The sequence below is a fragment of the Pleurotus ostreatus genome (genome assembly GCF_014466165.1).
Source record: "Pleurotus ostreatus strain PC9 chromosome Unknown scaffold_7, whole genome shotgun sequence".
Lineage (NCBI taxonomy): Eukaryota > Fungi > Basidiomycota > Agaricomycetes > Agaricales > Pleurotaceae > Pleurotus > Pleurotus ostreatus.
In genome coordinates, this window is record NW_023503162.1 from 2,882,963 (window position 1) to 2,900,769 (window position 17,807).

Below are 17,807 nucleotides of genomic sequence, written 5' to 3' on the forward strand. Positions count from 1 at the left end.
TCGCCGATGGGATCCATCGGCGAACATTCTCAGCCCCTCGAGATTGCTCGCAGACAACAGGATTTCTGTCATCCATAGATATCCCTCACCGACGGGAACCATCCGTCAGCCATTGCTTAGTCATTCCGCACGAACGGGAACCATTCATCGCAATTTTGATCGTCCGTAGATATCCCTGGCGCGCAAGGGAATGGGAACCGTCCGGCAAGATTTGCGTGTAGTAATCCGTACGCCCGTTCGTCCTCCCATCCCGTCTAATCCTCAATCATCTGCGCCATCAACTCATCGCCGCCTCTCTTTGGTTGCGCGCATTTGACACTGACAGATGTAGCTTCGCGGACGGGATCCATCTGTGACGAACTCATGGCTGTCAATAGCTTCGCCGACGGGACCCATCGGCGAAGATCCCATGCCTGTCAATAGCTTTGCCGATGGGATCCATTGGTGACGTACCTTCGATGCCACCCGTCTCCCTGTCGATTGTTCCCTATCCACATGTCTCGTCCATCGACGCCCGTCCACACATGCTCGTTCTCGCGAACGGGAACCGTTCGTGACTTCCCTATCCACTGTTAACACATGATGCACGAACGGTTCCCGTTCGTGCCCTTTATGCCCATCGTCCACACCCTCCGCTCCTGCTTGACGTGGAGCCATGACCCATCTATTCCCATTTTTCCCATCCCTCTTTTGACGGTTCCCGTTGACGCCCCCATTCGCTCTCCTTAAAAACAGCATCCTCCGTTCTGAAAAAAGCGGCGACCACGACTTCGTTTAACGGCAACAGCGCTCGTTGCCATCTGCGCTAACGACTTGGACCTCTGAGAGATATCGAGATCGCTTAGAACCCGGCCTTGAGAGCGTCAGCAACTGCGCAACGCGGGTGGTGGGCACCAAATGAGTCTTGCGGGCTCTTTGCGTCCGAGGGTATCGAGTGTCGACGACTGGAACCCCCTATGGGCGCATATATGCATCAACAGGGCATACCACGTACCTGTGCCACCCATTGTGCCGTTGTACACTCCGCCCACTGCCTCCGACGACCTTTGCATGTTGCAGACAGCCCTTTTCCTCTCACCCATGGCACTGTTGTCGCCTTCAGTGCCCATGTATCATTCCGCTCTGGCTGAGTTACCATTGTCGACGATGCCGCAATGGAGAAATTGGTTGTACGAAGCACATTGGGGTGGCTACTTGAACGTGCCAGTGGGCCGAGGGTGCTGTATGCGTGAATATCGGTTAGTATCATACAGCAGCGTAGAAGCAGCGCCCCCCAGCGCACATACCTTGAGATTGTAACCCATGGAGCGTGCATATGGGGCTCCATTTTCGGTGTTGTTCGCAATCCTGCAGCTGTTGTGGGCAGTCCATAATGGCAACGTCAACCAAAAAGAACCAGCCGCAGGAGATTGGAGACTTACCTGGCAGCTGGGCAGGGTTTTCACCACATCCACGGCGTCCCCTCTCCCTACCCCGCGCATTCTAAGCCTTTTCGCCGCCTTGATAACTGTTTGTCTTCGGAGCAAGCAGAATGGCGTGTAGGCAGGTTGCCCGTCGGTCATTAGGCGCCATTGCTTCAGGGATACTGAGGAAGGAAGGATTGGAAGGAGAAGGGCCGCACCATGCCCTTCCAACATTGTCGTGGACGTCCTTGTCATTCCCGTCGTCGTCGTCGTGCGCGCTTGAGTGAAGTCCGAAGTCGGCGCACGGAACGGAGCGGACTTTTGTCGCGCACGTGGCCTTTGTTCGAGCGCCAATAATGCGGGGCAGCCGATCGTCCTCGATGATCGTCAACCTCACGCGCAGGGGCACGAACTGGCATCGTTCGGAAGCAACTAAGTAAGTATTACAGCTTCTGATCATCTTCATTCTCTCTTACCTACCAACGTCAATTCTAGCGCCCCCTGCGTCGTTGCCAAACACTGTGTCGACTTGCGAACTTGAACGTTTGAATCGCAGGACATATTCGGAGGCAAGAAGATACAGGCAACGGCTTCAGGTAAGTAAAACACCATCGTGAAACATTGGACCATACTAACCTGTTCGCCCCCACGCCAGCGCTGCCTGCGCTCCCAACTCTTCCTCTTTCTCTGCGCCCGCTCCGAACGACGCCGGCCATCGACGACGGTATCGACAAGCTAGATGTAGCGAAGGAGTAAGGCGTTAGCGATGCGTTGCACTACTTTGACAAGGACAGTCAAGTGCACTCGTAGCGCTTGTCCAGCCGCTTTCTTGCTGCAAGCAGCCCTCACGCACACGTCCCATCCCACTCAACTCGCATTCTCGCTGCCTACTCACTCTCGCTAACATTTTTGCGCGTCCACACTCAAACCCAGCGCACACTCTACTCTACAAACACCCGTGCCCTTCCCTCCCATTCCCACTTAGACGCAGCCCTATCCCGCACCCATCCCTCAACACGGCCCTGCCATCCCGCCATCCCTTTAATCTGGAATATCCGACGTCGCGTCGAATCCATCCATCCACGCCGTTACGCCCATACGCTATTCACCGCATACAAGTCCCTACTATAGTCAGCATGGGTTAGACAACACGGATGAAGGGGAAACCAACCGTACGTAAGCCATCCAACTCTTGTACTGCCAAACCTAATCTCGAGCTCGATCCCCAGCCATCACTCTCAACTGTGACTCCCTCCCTTCCTCCCTCGCAGCCTCTCCCTGCCCCAGTCTCCCTACCCCATCGACGCGCATACACAATCGACGCCGCTCCGACTACGCACTCCCCTCCTACTGCCATCCGTCCGTTCAACCACCATCCACACTCCACATTCCCTCCACCGCGAAAGCTGCAAACGAACGAGGAAAACAGGAAACAAGACGCATAAATCGTCTTCGCGCCAAACGACGCCCAACGCCTCATTTCGCGCACAAAAGTATCCTCAAAACACTTTTCTCGCAAGACAGTTGGCCTCGACTGTCGATTTCCGGACGACTTTCTTGCGGTGGTAGTGGTGGTACGCAGATGCAAAGGTCCTGTGGCTGTGAGGAGGTTAGCGAACGGCGCGAGTTGATCGAAACGAGACGAAACAGGAGGTGCGAACTGCCACGACGCAAGGCGAAGCGCGGCAGGACGATGGGATGATTGAACAAGAACGACAACGAGAAGGAAGCGGGGGGGAACAACACGCGAACATACGCAAATACGAAGACGACTCACCATCACCATCACCATCGTCATCCCCCCGTCGACGCGTTAACACCCCCACCCACACCCACACACCATCTACCACCCACATCGACTCCACGCCATCATCGTACTCGTACCCGACTCGCGTGTGCGCAAGCGGCGATTTGCGACTGAGCATGGGCGATTTTCGATTGGCGGTTGGCGGTTGACGCGTCAGCTGGAGCAGGGCTGAAGAGGGGAAGGCGGCAAAGCTGAAGAGGAGAAGGCGGAAGTCAGTTGCGTCGTCTGGGATTCGAGACGATAAACGATAAATGACAAACGACGGAATGCGAAGGGGAAACGGGGACGGCCAATGCGAATGCGAAAGGGAAAATGGGGATGCGAAGAGGAAGTGCGAGGTGCGAAATGCGAAAGGGAAAAGGAATGCGCAAGACGAAACAGAGGACGGAGGACGAGGGATGAGGGATGGGTGTTAGGCGGAGACAGCGGGACGGGGTGCGGTACGCGTACGCCATGCGATAGCCGGACGAGAAGCGAAACGCGAAACGCGAAACGCGAAACGCGAAACGAGGAACGGGAAACGAGAAGGAGTACGAACGGGGAAAGAGAAACGAGAAGAGGGTGAGAACGCCATCGGGAGACGCTGGAGTAGAAATAGAAGGCGAACGAGGGAACGAAGAAACGAAGGCGAACCGACGTCGAGGTGGAAATGAAAACGAAACAGCAAATGGAAACGAAAACGAACAATGAAAAAACCAACGAAAAACGGAATAGAAAACGAACGACGCCGCACATACACCCACACCCAAGAACACACCGAAAAGAAACAAAACGGAGCGAAGGGGATACGTACCAGGGAGCAAGCAAGTAACACCGGGCGCTGCCACTGCGTGTATCGTCGACGGTGACGGCGCTGACGAGGCAGGTAAGTCAGCCGCGTTCCGCTTGAATAAGCTGAACGAAACGACTAATTGGATGAACACTTACTTTGCTAGTACAACGTACGTATGCACGTACTTGGTTGTTACTGCGAATACGAAGGACGTGCCGCTGGGGTTCGACTGATGCAAAGGAAAGCACGGTGCGCGGATGGTGCGAGTTCACGGCGCTATGCTGGTGCCCTGGCATGTCCACCGCAACCACGCTATGCATACTACCCCCACACTACGCCCAGATGACGAAAAGACGAAAGACGGGCGCGCAGGCGGAGATGGCCGACGGTACAAGTGCCTGCGTCTGCATCAGTACGCCCGCGCTGACGAATCAAACAAAGGTGTGAGTACGCGCTAGGCTGGGCAGACGAGGGAGACGACGTACCCCGATTCTGCCCCAATACGACCCAATTCCCTGCGAGCTCCCCACCGATTCTCCGAGCGTGCAGTATGCCCTTCACAGGGACGTCGGCAGCGCCGAGTGTCCCGCACACACGGACACACACACGGAGACATACGCCAGCTCTTGCGGTGCTGGCGTACGATCATGAGCAGGACGACGAGTGCGTGCGGGTTGAGCAGCGAGGTTGGATCTGAATATGGTGGATAGTCAGCGCGGGGGAAGTGTACTAAAAGAACGAGAACGAGGCGGGGGATGCGAACGAGGGGAACGAACGAGGACGACGAGGACGAGAAGTCAGGGCGACGGAGGGAACGGAGTGGGAACACACGAATGAGGTGGAATGAACGCAAACCAGGCGGGAAGGAGACGAACACAAGGAAGGTAGTGAACGCACCACGAACCACGGGTGCGCCCCGCCGCACGAACGTCGCCGAGACGCCAAAGCGCTGTGCTCGTGGCGCCCCTCCAACCCTGCATGGCAGAGGGCGTTATTGACAGGGTCTGCGATTGCGACGTCTGCGATTGCGATTGCGATTGTGTGGAGGATTGGGCGTTGGGGCGACGTGCCTCGATGTCCATGGAGTGCCTTGTTGCTGGGTTTAGATGCTAGCCAATACGTGCTATGACGACGACGACGGTGAAGAGGAGCTACAGAGAGGACATCGGTAAGTCGGTTAGTCAAAGAAGAACGCAAACGAGACTCACCCCACGACCTTCAGACAGCCCGAAGATGCACAAACCCGCGCAACGCAAGGGGATCACCGCTTATCCTATCCACGTCCGCCATTCCTGCGACCGGACCTCGTTTGTGTGATCTATTTTCGATTATTGGTTACCCTGAAACGCGCAAGACTCAGTTGCGGGGCGGGGTACTGGGACGGTTTGATTAATGGGTGTGCGGCGACGGGTTATGAGATGAACAGGGAATGGGGAATGGGAAGAAAAGACCCGAAGAACTGAAGAAGGGACGCAAGTTTAGCAGCAGCGTCGCGTAGAGAACTGGGGTTGACAGAATGCGAAAACGAAAACGACAATGAAAGCGAAACGAAAACAGGGATACAAAATCACCGAAGGACGTGGGGAACGCAGGACAAGGAACGGGCTGGACACGCAGGGCGAGGGGGCACGGCGGCGAGACGTGATCACGCTAGTGGGATCGGGGCTGACTCACTCACTCACCTACGCTTTGCGTTCGAGAGACATGCTCCTCTTTCCCTGCACCTCCCTGCGAACTCCCGGCGTAGGGGCATTGGAACGACGTGGTGCCTTCGAGGCACTTCCTCAACGACTGCGAAGATTAGGTGCCTCAATAGACGGCGACGGTGTTGGCGCTGGCGAAGTATCGTGTCCAGAGCGCGCTGCGCAGAGTGGCAACGGGGGAGTGGAATGGGGAATACGGATGGGAGGGGGGAAAAAGTAGGTAAACAGGTAACCTATCGCTCCCCTCCCCCCACTAACCCCGCCGTTTCACAGCTACCAAACGCCCCTCCCCCAGCAGATGCTCGTTTGCGCGCGCACCAGGATCCTACGACTTGGGACGTGCGTAAAGTCCCCAGATCGCAAGCGAACAACTGGGTACCACGCGTGTCGGGGATATGCCGCAGATCCATCGACACATCGGCAACTGGAGGATAACGATGACGAAGACGAAAGCGCGCTGGCTGGTGCTGGCGCTGGACCTGAGCATGTCCATCAAGAGCAACCACGAGAGCAGAAGGGGAGCGGAGGGCGGGAAGGCAAGTCGGAAGGTGGGAAGGCAAGTCGGAAGGTGGGATATGAGAAGAAAGCAAGGGATTGATAGGACTGTGAGTCACTACTCAATGAAACAAGAACTGCGTGCTAACCTAGCGACAGAGAGGATGTGTTCGTGGTCAAGAGTGCCGAGATCGACCAAGTTCAACACGCCTACCTAAACGAACAAGAAACAGGCGCCGGCGCTCTTCCGCAGCGACTACCAACTCAACGTTGACGACAGGGTACACGATGACAACTCCGATGTGCCTCAATCCACGCCAAGTCATGACAAACTCTTCCACGACCGACACCATCATCCCTCTCTCACAAACTCGCAAGCTACATGTCCAACTCTCTCACGTATGCTACGCCTTACGCCCATTACGATCCCAGGGGAGACGAATGAAAAGCCGGATCGGAATGAGTATATTAACTCGACTGGGTGCGTACTCTATTATTACATCTCCTTCTACCCGCTTACCTTAGCCATAGATCACTTCCCGCCTCTCCAACTCGTACTGTCGGCCTTGCACCATCCACTCGTCTCCCAGTCCACAACGCAAGGATCCCCTGCCTCTAACGCTCCTCGACGCAACGTCTGCAACCCAGGGTCCACTTACCTCGCACATGAACACGTTGCACCGCAACTGCGAGCCCAAACAACAGTGTACCGGGGCTACGCAATGCCAGCAACGGGTTACGCACCACGTCGCCGTCTACCATCGCCCGAAAGAAGCCCATCAACGTCTCCACAGCCCGCAACAGCGCCAACGTGGCCTACGACGACGGCGACGACGAAACCAGACAATGGAAGATGCTGACGGGGAACACCTGGATGCTGCGACTCCACTAGCAGGCCAGCGCCACGGAGAAGCAATGGAGCTACGAAGACCAGCAGGTCGTATAGACGTACAGAGGGGGTAGACGACAGATGGCAAGAGGGAGAGGCTGCAAGGCACTGGCGTCGGCGATGAGGAGATCAAACAGCGAATGAGAAGTGACCACCCATCTCGCATCTCGCACTAGTGAGAACGAGCTCACCGCAATATCTCGTCCTACAGAGCCCCCTCTGGCCCTCACATTTTCCCCGCGCCCTGTCGACGCGACCACGCCCGTCCAACCACTCCGTGCGACGCCCTGACAATGCCTACAACACCACCCATATCTTCTCCGTCTGTGGCCATCAGTGTCGAACGCATCGTCCCAAATCCCACAGAGCGTCGCACCCAGGACCCAACAACGGCCTCAACACTTTGCCTGCTGGAGTATCGAGGACAGAAGCATGGTGGGGGACGACGACGACGACGTATCGCAGCGCAGGGCTGAAGAAGGTGGGTCACCATCGTGTCGGCGCCCAAATCCCAAGATCGCCACACGTGGAGTAATCGGCGACGACGTCGGGAAGCAGTTGATGCACAGGCAGAGCTGCGGCACCCGCAATGTCAGCGGATTACGTATGGCGTGTTGCACGTCGCTCTGTGCGATGCAGCGTCGGATTCCCTATTCCCCATTGCCGCGCACGCCAGGAGGCAGGGCGTCGCCTCCACTGTCGCAACTACACCGAGACCCTCCCAGACGTCCCACGAACTCGCGGCGAGGCCGTCCAAGATAACCGCGCCAGCTGAGGAGCCAAGCACCACGCATCAAGCACCAAGCACCAAGCACCAAGCAAACACGCCTCGGTTCGCCAAACGAAATGAATACGCGAAAACATCACGAAAGCGGAGAACTCACGCACGCTTGCCCACATCCATGTCCTCATGCAACAGCGGCAGGACCTCTGGCACAGACGCAGACGCAGACGCAGACGCTGTTGGGAATGCATACACCGGAGGTGCGACGGCGGGTTCGGCTGGGAGTGAAGTTGCACGACGTCCGAGGAGAGGAGAGATTGACAAGGGGGACGTACCGTGAGGAACACATGAGCAGTGTCTATTGAGCGCCTCTCACCTCCAGGGCCGAGCTTTCATCCCAACCACTGGCGGTGTCCGCTACGACGATCTCCAGCATGCCCTTAAACAGCCACCCACACTCTCTGGCCCTCACAGTCTTCTAAAATCTATAACGAGGCCTGCAAGTCAAACATGACTCCGAGTCTCCGTCCCGGGTATCGCAACTTCCGTCGCATTGCGTCGGGACTCGTGGTAAAACGTTAGAACCGAAGAAAAGAATAGAAATGCACGAGACGAGACGCAGATGACAGACAGAGAGAACGAGGGACCGAGAGGAAGAAAGAGAGGCCGAAAGAACTGGACAACAAGTGTGTAGGAGACCCGCGGGATGAACAAGGCAGGAGACCGGCGAACGAAAGGACGAGGAAGGGGTTCAGTCAGAGCAGATAACCAGAGGTACGTACACGCCCCACTTCGCTCTGAAGCTCCTGAAGGTCTAACGGACGACTCTGGTGCTCGCAGATCCGTACCCCGCCTCACCATTCCACTTCCACGTACCCCCATCCCAATTTCAAGTTCAATTCACCGCCTCTCGCACCTACGCAACTGCGGCAGAGACGGGGATCGTGCAAGATGCAAGACGAGGGGCGGGCACAGTGCAGCGCAACCCCAACCCCAACACAATTGCTGATGGGAACGCCAACACGGACTCAGGCCCGAATCTCGAACGCGCGCAGGCGTAAGTGCGAAGCCGAAGGCAGACACGCAGGGGAAAGGTCAAGGTGTAGATGGACATGCATGCGAGGAATATGCCACTCGATGCACGAGGCTAAACGAGTGAACAGGAGACAGGGATGGGGAACGCATGATGCCAACCAGGTTCTACAAACAAACACGGAGGTGGGGAAGACCTCAGATGCATGCGTGACTATGGGCGGATGAGACGATAAATGAAGGACGGGGACGTGAAGGCACACGATGCGAACACGAACACACATATACGAGAAATTCTCCTCGAAATCGCCGCCGTGCGCTGCGAACACAAGGATACAGAGGTGAGCTCAAGTTCCAATGCCACAGCCTAAGTAAAACTCACCTCCAGCGTCAACTCTAGACACATCCAACCTCAGGCCTCAGCCAGAACATCCTCGCAAATGCGGACAGCACTGGCGAGTTCCCTGAACGATGCTAGCAGTGTTCCATGCCAAGTAACGGGCGCGGGTGTCATTGAACGCTCAGAATTGTACGACGGCGCCTCCACTCTCCCTCATCCCCTCCTCTCCCCGCATTAACGCCGCACAGTTTGCTGAACTTGCTCGGAACAACGACGGCGAACGACGGCGGAATTCGACACCCATTGGCCCAGTTATTACTGCGCAAACTCCCTAGTAAGTGTCCCACATATTTCTTCCCACTCTCTTCTTACTCACCCGCTTCGCTAGATCGCAGACACTCAGCCTTGAGTACCGAGAGAAGTCATTGCGTCAACGTTCAATCCTTCATGCCAGGTTCCCCCTTCAACGTCAACGCCCAGGGCATCCCCAACTGTCCTTCTCTCGCCTGCTTTCCACTGTCTCTACGCCCGTCAACAACGCCTCTTGCCCCCGTTTGCCCCTTCGTTAACTCGCTCACTCGCCAAAATCCACCCTCGCAACTCCTTCCAACACCTCCAAATCACCCTCAATCCACGTTCAAACACCCGACTATCCCTCTTCAACCACCTCCATCCTCTTCAAATTCGCATCCAACACCAATTCGACGCCCTCCCTTCTCCCTCACTGACTCTCTTTCATCCCTATCCACTGAGTCCGGGCCTAATGCTGGGTTAGGCCGGACCAATATTATGACTTTTTGGCCCATTCAGGCCCTTTTTCTACTGAAATGTAGACCAGAATCAAGTATAAGGTACACAATAAGTATTATATGCGTCTGAACTACAAGCGTTAGAGCTCGCGCATGCGAGCTCTAACGCGAACTTACAATTGAATTTGCACTGACACGTACTAAGCACTGAGTAGCTTTAGGGATATTAGGGATTATTAGGACTTTAAGGCTTCGGGTTTCAGAACGTTTATTTCAGAGCTCGTTTACGAGCGATTGTCTCGGTGGTTAGGTTAGGTGAGTGGGCAAAGTTATGGACTAAGCATTGCCTACAAGCTAGAAGTGTTAGAGCTCGTAAACGAGCTCTAACATGGACTCACTACTGAATATTCAAGTATCAGCACATATATATGCATCGGAAATCTATGCTACACACTATCTACAAGCTCAGCCATTCACCAACACCACCTACTCTTGATACCCCATCATGTGATAAGACTGCGGCCCACATAACAGGGACATTGCAGCGAAGGGATGAGACAGGGAGAGTGAATTGCTGCGAAGGGAGGTAGAGGGAGATAGGGGCTCCCTCAACGAGGGAATGGCTTCAGGGGATTGCGCCGAAGGGAGGCAAAGGGAGTAATGTGATACAGGGGCCCACACCAGTTGGGGATAGCTTTGCGAATGGCAACAAAGGAGAGGCAGGGTGCACGTCATCATGCAGCGACACGCACATGACATAGGGGCCCCCACATGGTTGGGATGGCCTCAGGAATCGTGTCGACGAAGAGGCGAAGGAAGGGATGGGAGATAGGGGCCCCCCACATTGTGGGGGTGGTCACGGCCATCTCGGCGAAGAGGAAGTGAGGGGAAGAGGACAGGGCTGCCATTGGGGCGCGGACATGCATGTCATCACACCGAAAGAGACAGGGGCCCCTCAAGTTGGGGGCGGTTTTGGTAATTGCGGGGGAAGCAGGCAGCAGAGGGAGCAATGGGAGATAGGGGCTCCCCCGGCGAGGGAGTGGTTGCGGTCATCTCGGTCGAAGGAGGGCGCGCGTCAGCGAGACAGCGGCATCGCAACCCATCCAGTAACCGCCAGGCTAATCTACTGCGTGTCAGTGCATATATGCGCATGGACTCAATAGCCACGTACCACGGTAGTGCTACCAGTTGTAGCCTAGTTCTCTGCGCCCTACAGCCCTCCCGTTCTACCCTCCGCCTGCGACTATACGCCCGCTAGTCAATACCTGCGCGTCGCCGATATCGCGGTTGACGTGAATATATGCGCCCGTATGATTCCCCCTTGAGCTTCCTCTGTGAACCACAACTGTGGGTGAGGGCACCAAGGGGGGCGTAACGTGGTCGCAAATTTGAAGACGGCGGTAGAGTGAGGACTATGGACGCGCCAGTCGTGGATGGAACGCGCCAGGCGCGATGCCGATGTGGGGAACTCAACGACGCACGGCAGAGCTTGAAGACGACGGCATCAGGTTGGGCTCGTATTCGCTTTCATTCGCGCACTCGCAGCCGTCGCGCGCGTTCACTTCAGGCTACAAGAATGAGACGGCCTTCCCAACTGCGTAGAGACTCACCTGACAGCTTCAGGGGAGGATCTCTCCGTCTCCACTCCATCTCTCCTTCACCCAATGTTCTGGACCCCCGTTCGCCGCCTGGTTCGACTTGAGAACGCGTGGCATTGTGTACCGGCACCTTTTCTGTTAGTCGTTACACGCCAGAGTCCTCTTGCTCAAGGAGATACAGAAGAGGGGGGGATTGGAGTGAAATGGGGGCGCTGTGGCCTTCCCAACAGTCGTTGATGTCCTTATCATCGTCGTCGCCGTCGTGGTAAGCATGAGAGAGTGGTGAATTGGAAGTTGAAAATCGGCCAACGGAATACAGCGGAGTTGGATCGCGCACGTGGCGCTGGTTCGAGCGCCAGTCTCGCACTCAACTCCTTCTATGCCCTCTGCCATCCACACTCAATCTTTGAGACATCGAACGCATGCGCTGAGGTACACTGCTTTGAAATGGAAGTCATGAGGCATGAGAGCGAAGCGGAGGACTCACCAAACTGGGAATCACGTAGCCAGGTAAGCACCCTAGCTCTCTGCAAAACAGGAACAGTTCACCGACATGTTGTGACCCAGGACATGCGCAGCCGCCACGCTCCTCATGCCCACTCGCAGGCTCAAACTCCCTGCCTAGCTCTCAAATGAACGAACCCAAAAGGGGTTGACGCAAGCAGCCCGAGCGACGCGACGATGGAGATGACGAAGAAATGAATAACGACGTGGAGGAGCAGATGGGCACAGAAGGTGGGGACCGGAGCAGTCACAGAGGCAAGCTGAACCGGACGGGGCTCGGGGTTAGTATGCGCATTCTCCGTAAGGATGTCAGGACTCACCATTTTGCAGTAGGACTCCTTCATCCTCCACATCCCTGCGACCCTTCACATCCCTGCCCTCCAACGCTCCGCTATTTTCATGCACAACCCCCAACATCGCTGACCCCCATGATTTACTCGCAGAAACGCCTTCAAAGTCCCCCTGGCGGCGACAGCAATCTCATAGAAGCCAACGGTCGGTTGGGGCGGCTAAGGAGAGAAGTGGATATGAGACGCATGCGTGAGGCGGCGTGGACGACGGGACGACTTACACAAACCTGGGGCGTACGAACGCGAGATGAGGGACACTAACCCAGGGAATTTGTGTCGTCCAGCCCGTCGTCCAGCGTCCATAGGCGAAGGTGGTGAGGGGCTCCTGCTGCCTGCTACAGTGCATTTGAACGAAACGCTGTAGAAATGACAAAACGGAAGCCTTCAAGGCCAATCAGCACGACGAAGACTCGGGGGAGGAGGACGATGACTCCACTTACTGACAGACTGACGAGAAATGCGATGGAATGCCAGTATGGCCTTCTCTGGCTGCCCTCTCCGTCGTCGTCATCACCCGCCAACGTTTCCTCCACCGCTAGCCTGCGCGTTCAAGTTGTTCGCGCGAGCCCTGATCCCCGAGGTAGTGTCGATCGCACCGGTGATGCATTCGTAGTCCCGTCGCTCTCTGCTCCCCTCAAGCGTGCGCTTCGCTGCTGGCCTGGGGACCTAGCGCATTAGGAAGAGGGGTGTATGGCTGGTGGTAGGCCATCAGTGTGCCGCCCACGGGAATAGCACGGAAATGAGGACGAGGACGACAGCGCGAACGAGAACGGGAAGACACGGAACAAGGTGGAGAAGGGAGGGGATGCGCGAACGAAACCGACGACGACGCGACGACGGAGAGAGGTCGCTTCGCTTCACATCACCCCGAAGCCACATCTACCACGTCCGCACCCACGTCCCACCATATCCACGATCCCGCAGTGCCAGTGCAGGCGTGGCGCTGCGTGCTCGCCCCTTCCATGGGTACGAGTGCCATCGCGTTACATTGGCAGCGAGTCGCGATGGCGCTGACCACGGGATGAAATCTGTGGAGGTGTTGGTGAGTTGTGAATACGTGTTCAAGATGGGAGATGTGGACATATAGGCTCACCTATCTATATTATCCGACGGATTACAGGGTGTAATCGGTCGACCTTCTCCGTTCGCGGCGCAACAACTTCACACACCTCCGTTAGGGTGTTCTGATGAAGAATCACCTTGTCGCGCCGAGTTGCGCCGCTTCCCCACGCTCCAGTGCCCCCTTCTTCGTCGAGAATCTCGCTGAGCGCAGCGAAGCAACCGTCGCTCCCCGACCCAGGGTTAGGTGACGAAATATGTCCGGGCATGTTAGGAGAGTATACTGATAAAATTCCTACGGAGATAGCTGCCCTCCTCCTCGTGCTGTAGCTCAAATACCGTTTCGGTACGAGGAGAAGAGGGTGCCAACGGCCAGGATGTTGGCGCGACTCGGCGCAACAAGTACCCATCTCTAGGTATACCCTCAAGGTATATGGGACAACTTGTTGCGCCGTGTTGCGCCGCTTCCTCATCATCCAGCAGCACGTTTACTACCTGCAAAACTACCATACTGGCCCCAGCCACTTCAAACAGTGGCGCAACTCGGCGCAACAGCTCCCCAAACCTCCCCATATATATCCCCCAGGACTGGGTCGTTGTTGCGCCGAGTTGCGCCACCATCTGAGGAAGCTGTGGAATTATCTTTGTGTTTTATTTAATGTGCCCCTGTTCCCTCTTTCCCCTGACCTGCCTATTCAGGCAGCTGAGTGTTCGCATTTTCTCACAGTTACAATACATCACAACTCCGACCTCACTACTAAATTAGTTTCTCACAGTCAGTAGCCCACATTAGGGACTTCAAATTCCGCTCTAATGACACTTTTTGTAATGAAACATGGTCAGAACCTGCTCCAATTGCTTAGGTATATAGAGGAATGTTGTTCAGAATAATAAAAAGCATAAGATGCAAAAGCTCCGAAGTAGTTAGGGCCATTTTAAGACAGTCAAAAGCTGGAAAAATGCGAACTTAAACAGCAAATACAGGGTTAGTGACTCAGGATTTGATTTTCATGACTTGCTTGAGGGTAGAAAAGTGTTCAGAATGCGAAATTACATGAGATACAATTGACAGTATATAGCTAGCATATTTGATGGACAAGCTACAGTCTCCAAAATGCGAAATTAGCAGGAAGAATGAGCTGTACTGCCTCAGGATTTGATTTTCATGGCTTGCTTGAGTGGACAAAGTTGTTCAGAATGTAAAAGAACATAAATCCGATGTGGGGCACAATTTGTAGCAGCAGATATTGCCATTTAAATTGAGCAAAAATGCGAAGTACAGCCAGAAGGTGACTCCTAGCCCCCCTAGATCATGTGCTTACAGAAAACCTCTGAAGTATTCTGTAAGCACATGACCCAGGGGAGCTAGGGGACATTCCCACAGGCAAAGAACAACAAAATTCGCTCAGAGGGCCTTTTTTTTGTGAGTACAAGGGCAGGACTTGTCCCAATTACTTAGGTATATAGAGGAAAGTTGCTCAGAATGATAAAATACATAAAATGCAAGAACTCCGAAGTAGTTAGGGCCATTTTAAAGCAGTCAAGAAGGGCAAAAATGCGAACTTAAGTAGCAAATAGTGGGCTACTGACTTAGGGATTGACTTTCATGACTTGCTTGAGTGACCAAAAGTGTTCAGAATGCGAAATTACATAGGATACAATTGACAGTATATACCTAGCATATTTTAAGGACAAGCTACAGTCTCCAAAATGCGAAATTAGCAGGAAGAATGAGCTGTACTGCCTCAGGATTTGATTTTCATGGCTTGCTTGAGTGGACAAAGTTGTTCAGAATGTAAAAGAACATAAATCCGATGTGGGGCACAATTTGTAGCAGCAGATATTGCCATTTAAATTGAGCAAAAATGCGAAGTACAGCCAGAAGGTGACTCCTAGCCCCCCTAGATCATGTGCTTACAGAAAACCTCTGAAGTATTCTGTAAGCACATGACCCAGGGGAGCTAGGGGACATTCCCACAGGCAAAGAACAACAAAATTCGCTCAGAGGGCCTTTTTTTTTGTGAGTACAAGGGCAGGACTTGTCCCAATTACTTAGGTATATAGAGGAAAGTTGCTCAGAATGATAAAATACATAAAATGCAAGAACTCCGAAGTAGTTAGGGCCATTTTAATGCAGTCAAGAAGGGCAAAAATGCGAACTTAAGTAGCAAATAGTGGGCTACTGACTTAGGGATTGACTTTCATGACTTGCTTGAGTGGCAAAAAGTGTTCAGAATGCGAAATTACATAGGATACAATTGATAGTATACCATTGGCATATTTTAGGGACAAGCTACAGTGTCCAAAATGCGAAATTAGCAACAAGATTGATTTATAATGCCTCTGGATTTGATTTTTATGACTTGCTTGAGTTGTTCAGAATGCGAAATTACATCGAACTGATTCAATACAATGTAAGATTAGAGGGTGAACCAGCAGCATCAGAAAGTACCAATGAGAAGGGAAGTCTCATCTTCCTTTAGTTTGTTCTTAACTCAAAGATGCAAAATCTATACTGACGTCCTGGCGTGGGAAAGTGTTATGGAAGAACTGTATAGCTAATTTACAGTTGAAGCGGAGTCCGAAATTATTATCTGACATCAATCCATCAATTTCTCTTCTTTCTTCTTTACCACTATCTGATCTTTGAGTGAATTGTTGTTCAACTGAATCCCTCAACAACTGCTTAGTTTTAGTTACTCCGTCTTGCTATACCAGTTTTCTACTACATAAATTGATACAGTATATACAAAAACAGATCAAATACATATAGTATATATAAAAAAAATGGCCTCTTTACTTCCTTTTGCTCAAGTTCTTGATAAATTTCCTTCTTTATTATCTTCTGATGCTTTACAACTTCCTCCTCCTGTAAAAATTCAAGTAGAGTCTGATGTTGTTAGTGCAGAAAGCCCTAGCGAGCTCAGTAGTTTACTGTCAGAGTTTGAACTTGGGCATTTTATTCTTGATTTGAATTATGCTCAGCCTCACCCAGGTACATTCTTTTCCCATTTTGAAGACCAAACTGATACATTTTTGCTAGATCAACGACCTCTGATTCCCGGCCATGTTCAGCAATTCGTCAACGACATTGAGAGTGGCCTGTTGGGTCCGTATCATCAGAACAGCCCTCTACTCGTCATCGCTCAGGGCCCTTGCCCAATCGTTACCGGGCCTGGCATATGGAGTCATCCTATTGTCGATGGCAAGCCTGTTGAGTTCCTGGTCATTGCTGGTCAGCATCGTCTTGCTGCGATTTGCGCCAGTAACCTCTGGCTGAAGCACTGGAAATGTTTGGTTTACCGTCGCGGTATGTTGAATCTTCTATTTTCAGTTGCAATAACTCACTCTTTACTCAGAGCTGCTTGATTTATCCAAGCCCCGGACTATGGAGCTCTACATGGCGCAGATCAACGAGAGGCAAACAGCGCTGGAGAACTCAGACGATGTTCTTCTTCCCTCGGTTATTAATGTTCTCATGGCTTGCTACAGCCATGGGAACAGGAATACTATCGCTGCAAAAACAATTCGGTCATTCCCCAACCGCGGTTATCTCAACTTCATTTTACGCATGCCTGCCGCCTTACGCCCATTACGAGATCTGCTCATCACCTGCCCCGACTTCGCACAATCTAGCAAGTTCGACATTATGATGAAAGAGTTAGGTGCAAGTCGCAATCCTGAGGTAAGGGCTCTCTTTAAGATTGCACTGTGAACTTATCTGTCTTGCGTATAGCTGGTTGCTATGATCTTGGAGACTTGCAAAGCCCATGGAGAGTTTCTATCCACTGGCGCGATACTTCGGCTGGAGCGGCTTTGCAACGCAGAGGACACAGACCAGCACTGGGGTAACAAGAGATCTCTGTTACGTACAGCGTGGTATGCATCCGATGCCGTCTCGTGGAACAGAGTCTTCAGTGGAGTCGTCAATAAAACACTCCTCAAAAGCTGGGTTGAACACTTGCCTACTTTACGCGGCTATCCTTGCGAAACATGGGACGATACTGAGTTCGTTCAAATGGGCTTTGAGTTTCACCACATACATGACGACTTTGGTATGCTGAACTCACGGTTGGTAAGCTATATGATTAATATACTGCTGCATACACACTCATCAAAATATTAGATGTTGACGCCTAGATCCTTTGTTGCGCGTCCAATCCGTGATGGTATTATGGCTCTTCCTCAAGGACATCCCATGCAAGTCATACATATCGTCAATACGATATTGCGGTTTGTAAGTCTATAATATTTGATGGTACTATTTGTAACTGAGAATATGCTTATTAGCTGATTGTAATCCTGGGTGACCCACAGTCCCTAGTATCAATCCTGAGTGTTGCAAAAGCTGCACCTTTGGATGATGAACAGCAATATCCCAT

General features: G+C 53.2%; 4 protein-coding genes across 4 annotated transcripts; 2 read left to right on the top strand and 2 right to left on the bottom strand.

Moving 5' to 3' along the window:
• Positions 1-254: 254 nt before the first annotated feature.
• PC9H_010240 (uncharacterized protein) lies at positions 255-657 on the bottom strand (the record flags this gene model as incomplete). The annotated part of the gene is made up of 2 exons (XM_036779734.1): positions 255-413; positions 454-657. 2 exons carry the CDS (start codon positions 655-657, stop codon positions 255-257), a joined length of 363 nt encoding a protein of 120 aa, XP_036629123.1.
• A 184-nt stretch (positions 658-841) lies between these two features.
• Positions 842-1,637, bottom strand: PC9H_010241 (uncharacterized protein; the record flags this gene model as incomplete). The annotated part of the gene is made up of 5 exons (XM_036779735.1): positions 842-954; positions 995-1,086; positions 1,136-1,220; positions 1,287-1,353; positions 1,422-1,637. 5 exons carry the CDS (start codon positions 1,635-1,637, stop codon positions 842-844), a joined length of 573 nt encoding a protein of 190 aa, XP_036629124.1.
• Positions 1,638-5,518: 3,881 nt separating this feature from the next.
• Positions 5,519-6,283, top strand: PC9H_010242 (uncharacterized protein; the record flags this gene model as incomplete). The annotated part of the gene is made up of 2 exons (XM_036779736.1): positions 5,519-5,901; positions 5,959-6,283. 2 exons carry the CDS (start codon positions 5,519-5,521, stop codon positions 6,281-6,283), a joined length of 708 nt encoding a protein of 235 aa, XP_036629125.1.
• Positions 6,284-7,501: 1,218 nt separating this feature from the next.
• Positions 7,502-8,275, top strand: PC9H_010243 (uncharacterized protein; the record flags this gene model as incomplete). Its single annotated transcript, XM_036779737.1, has 4 exons — positions 7,502-7,550; positions 7,643-7,901; positions 7,989-8,129; positions 8,176-8,275. 4 exons carry the CDS (start codon positions 7,502-7,504, stop codon positions 8,273-8,275), a joined length of 549 nt encoding a protein of 182 aa, XP_036629126.1.
• Between the last annotated feature and the right edge of the window lie 9,532 nt (positions 8,276-17,807).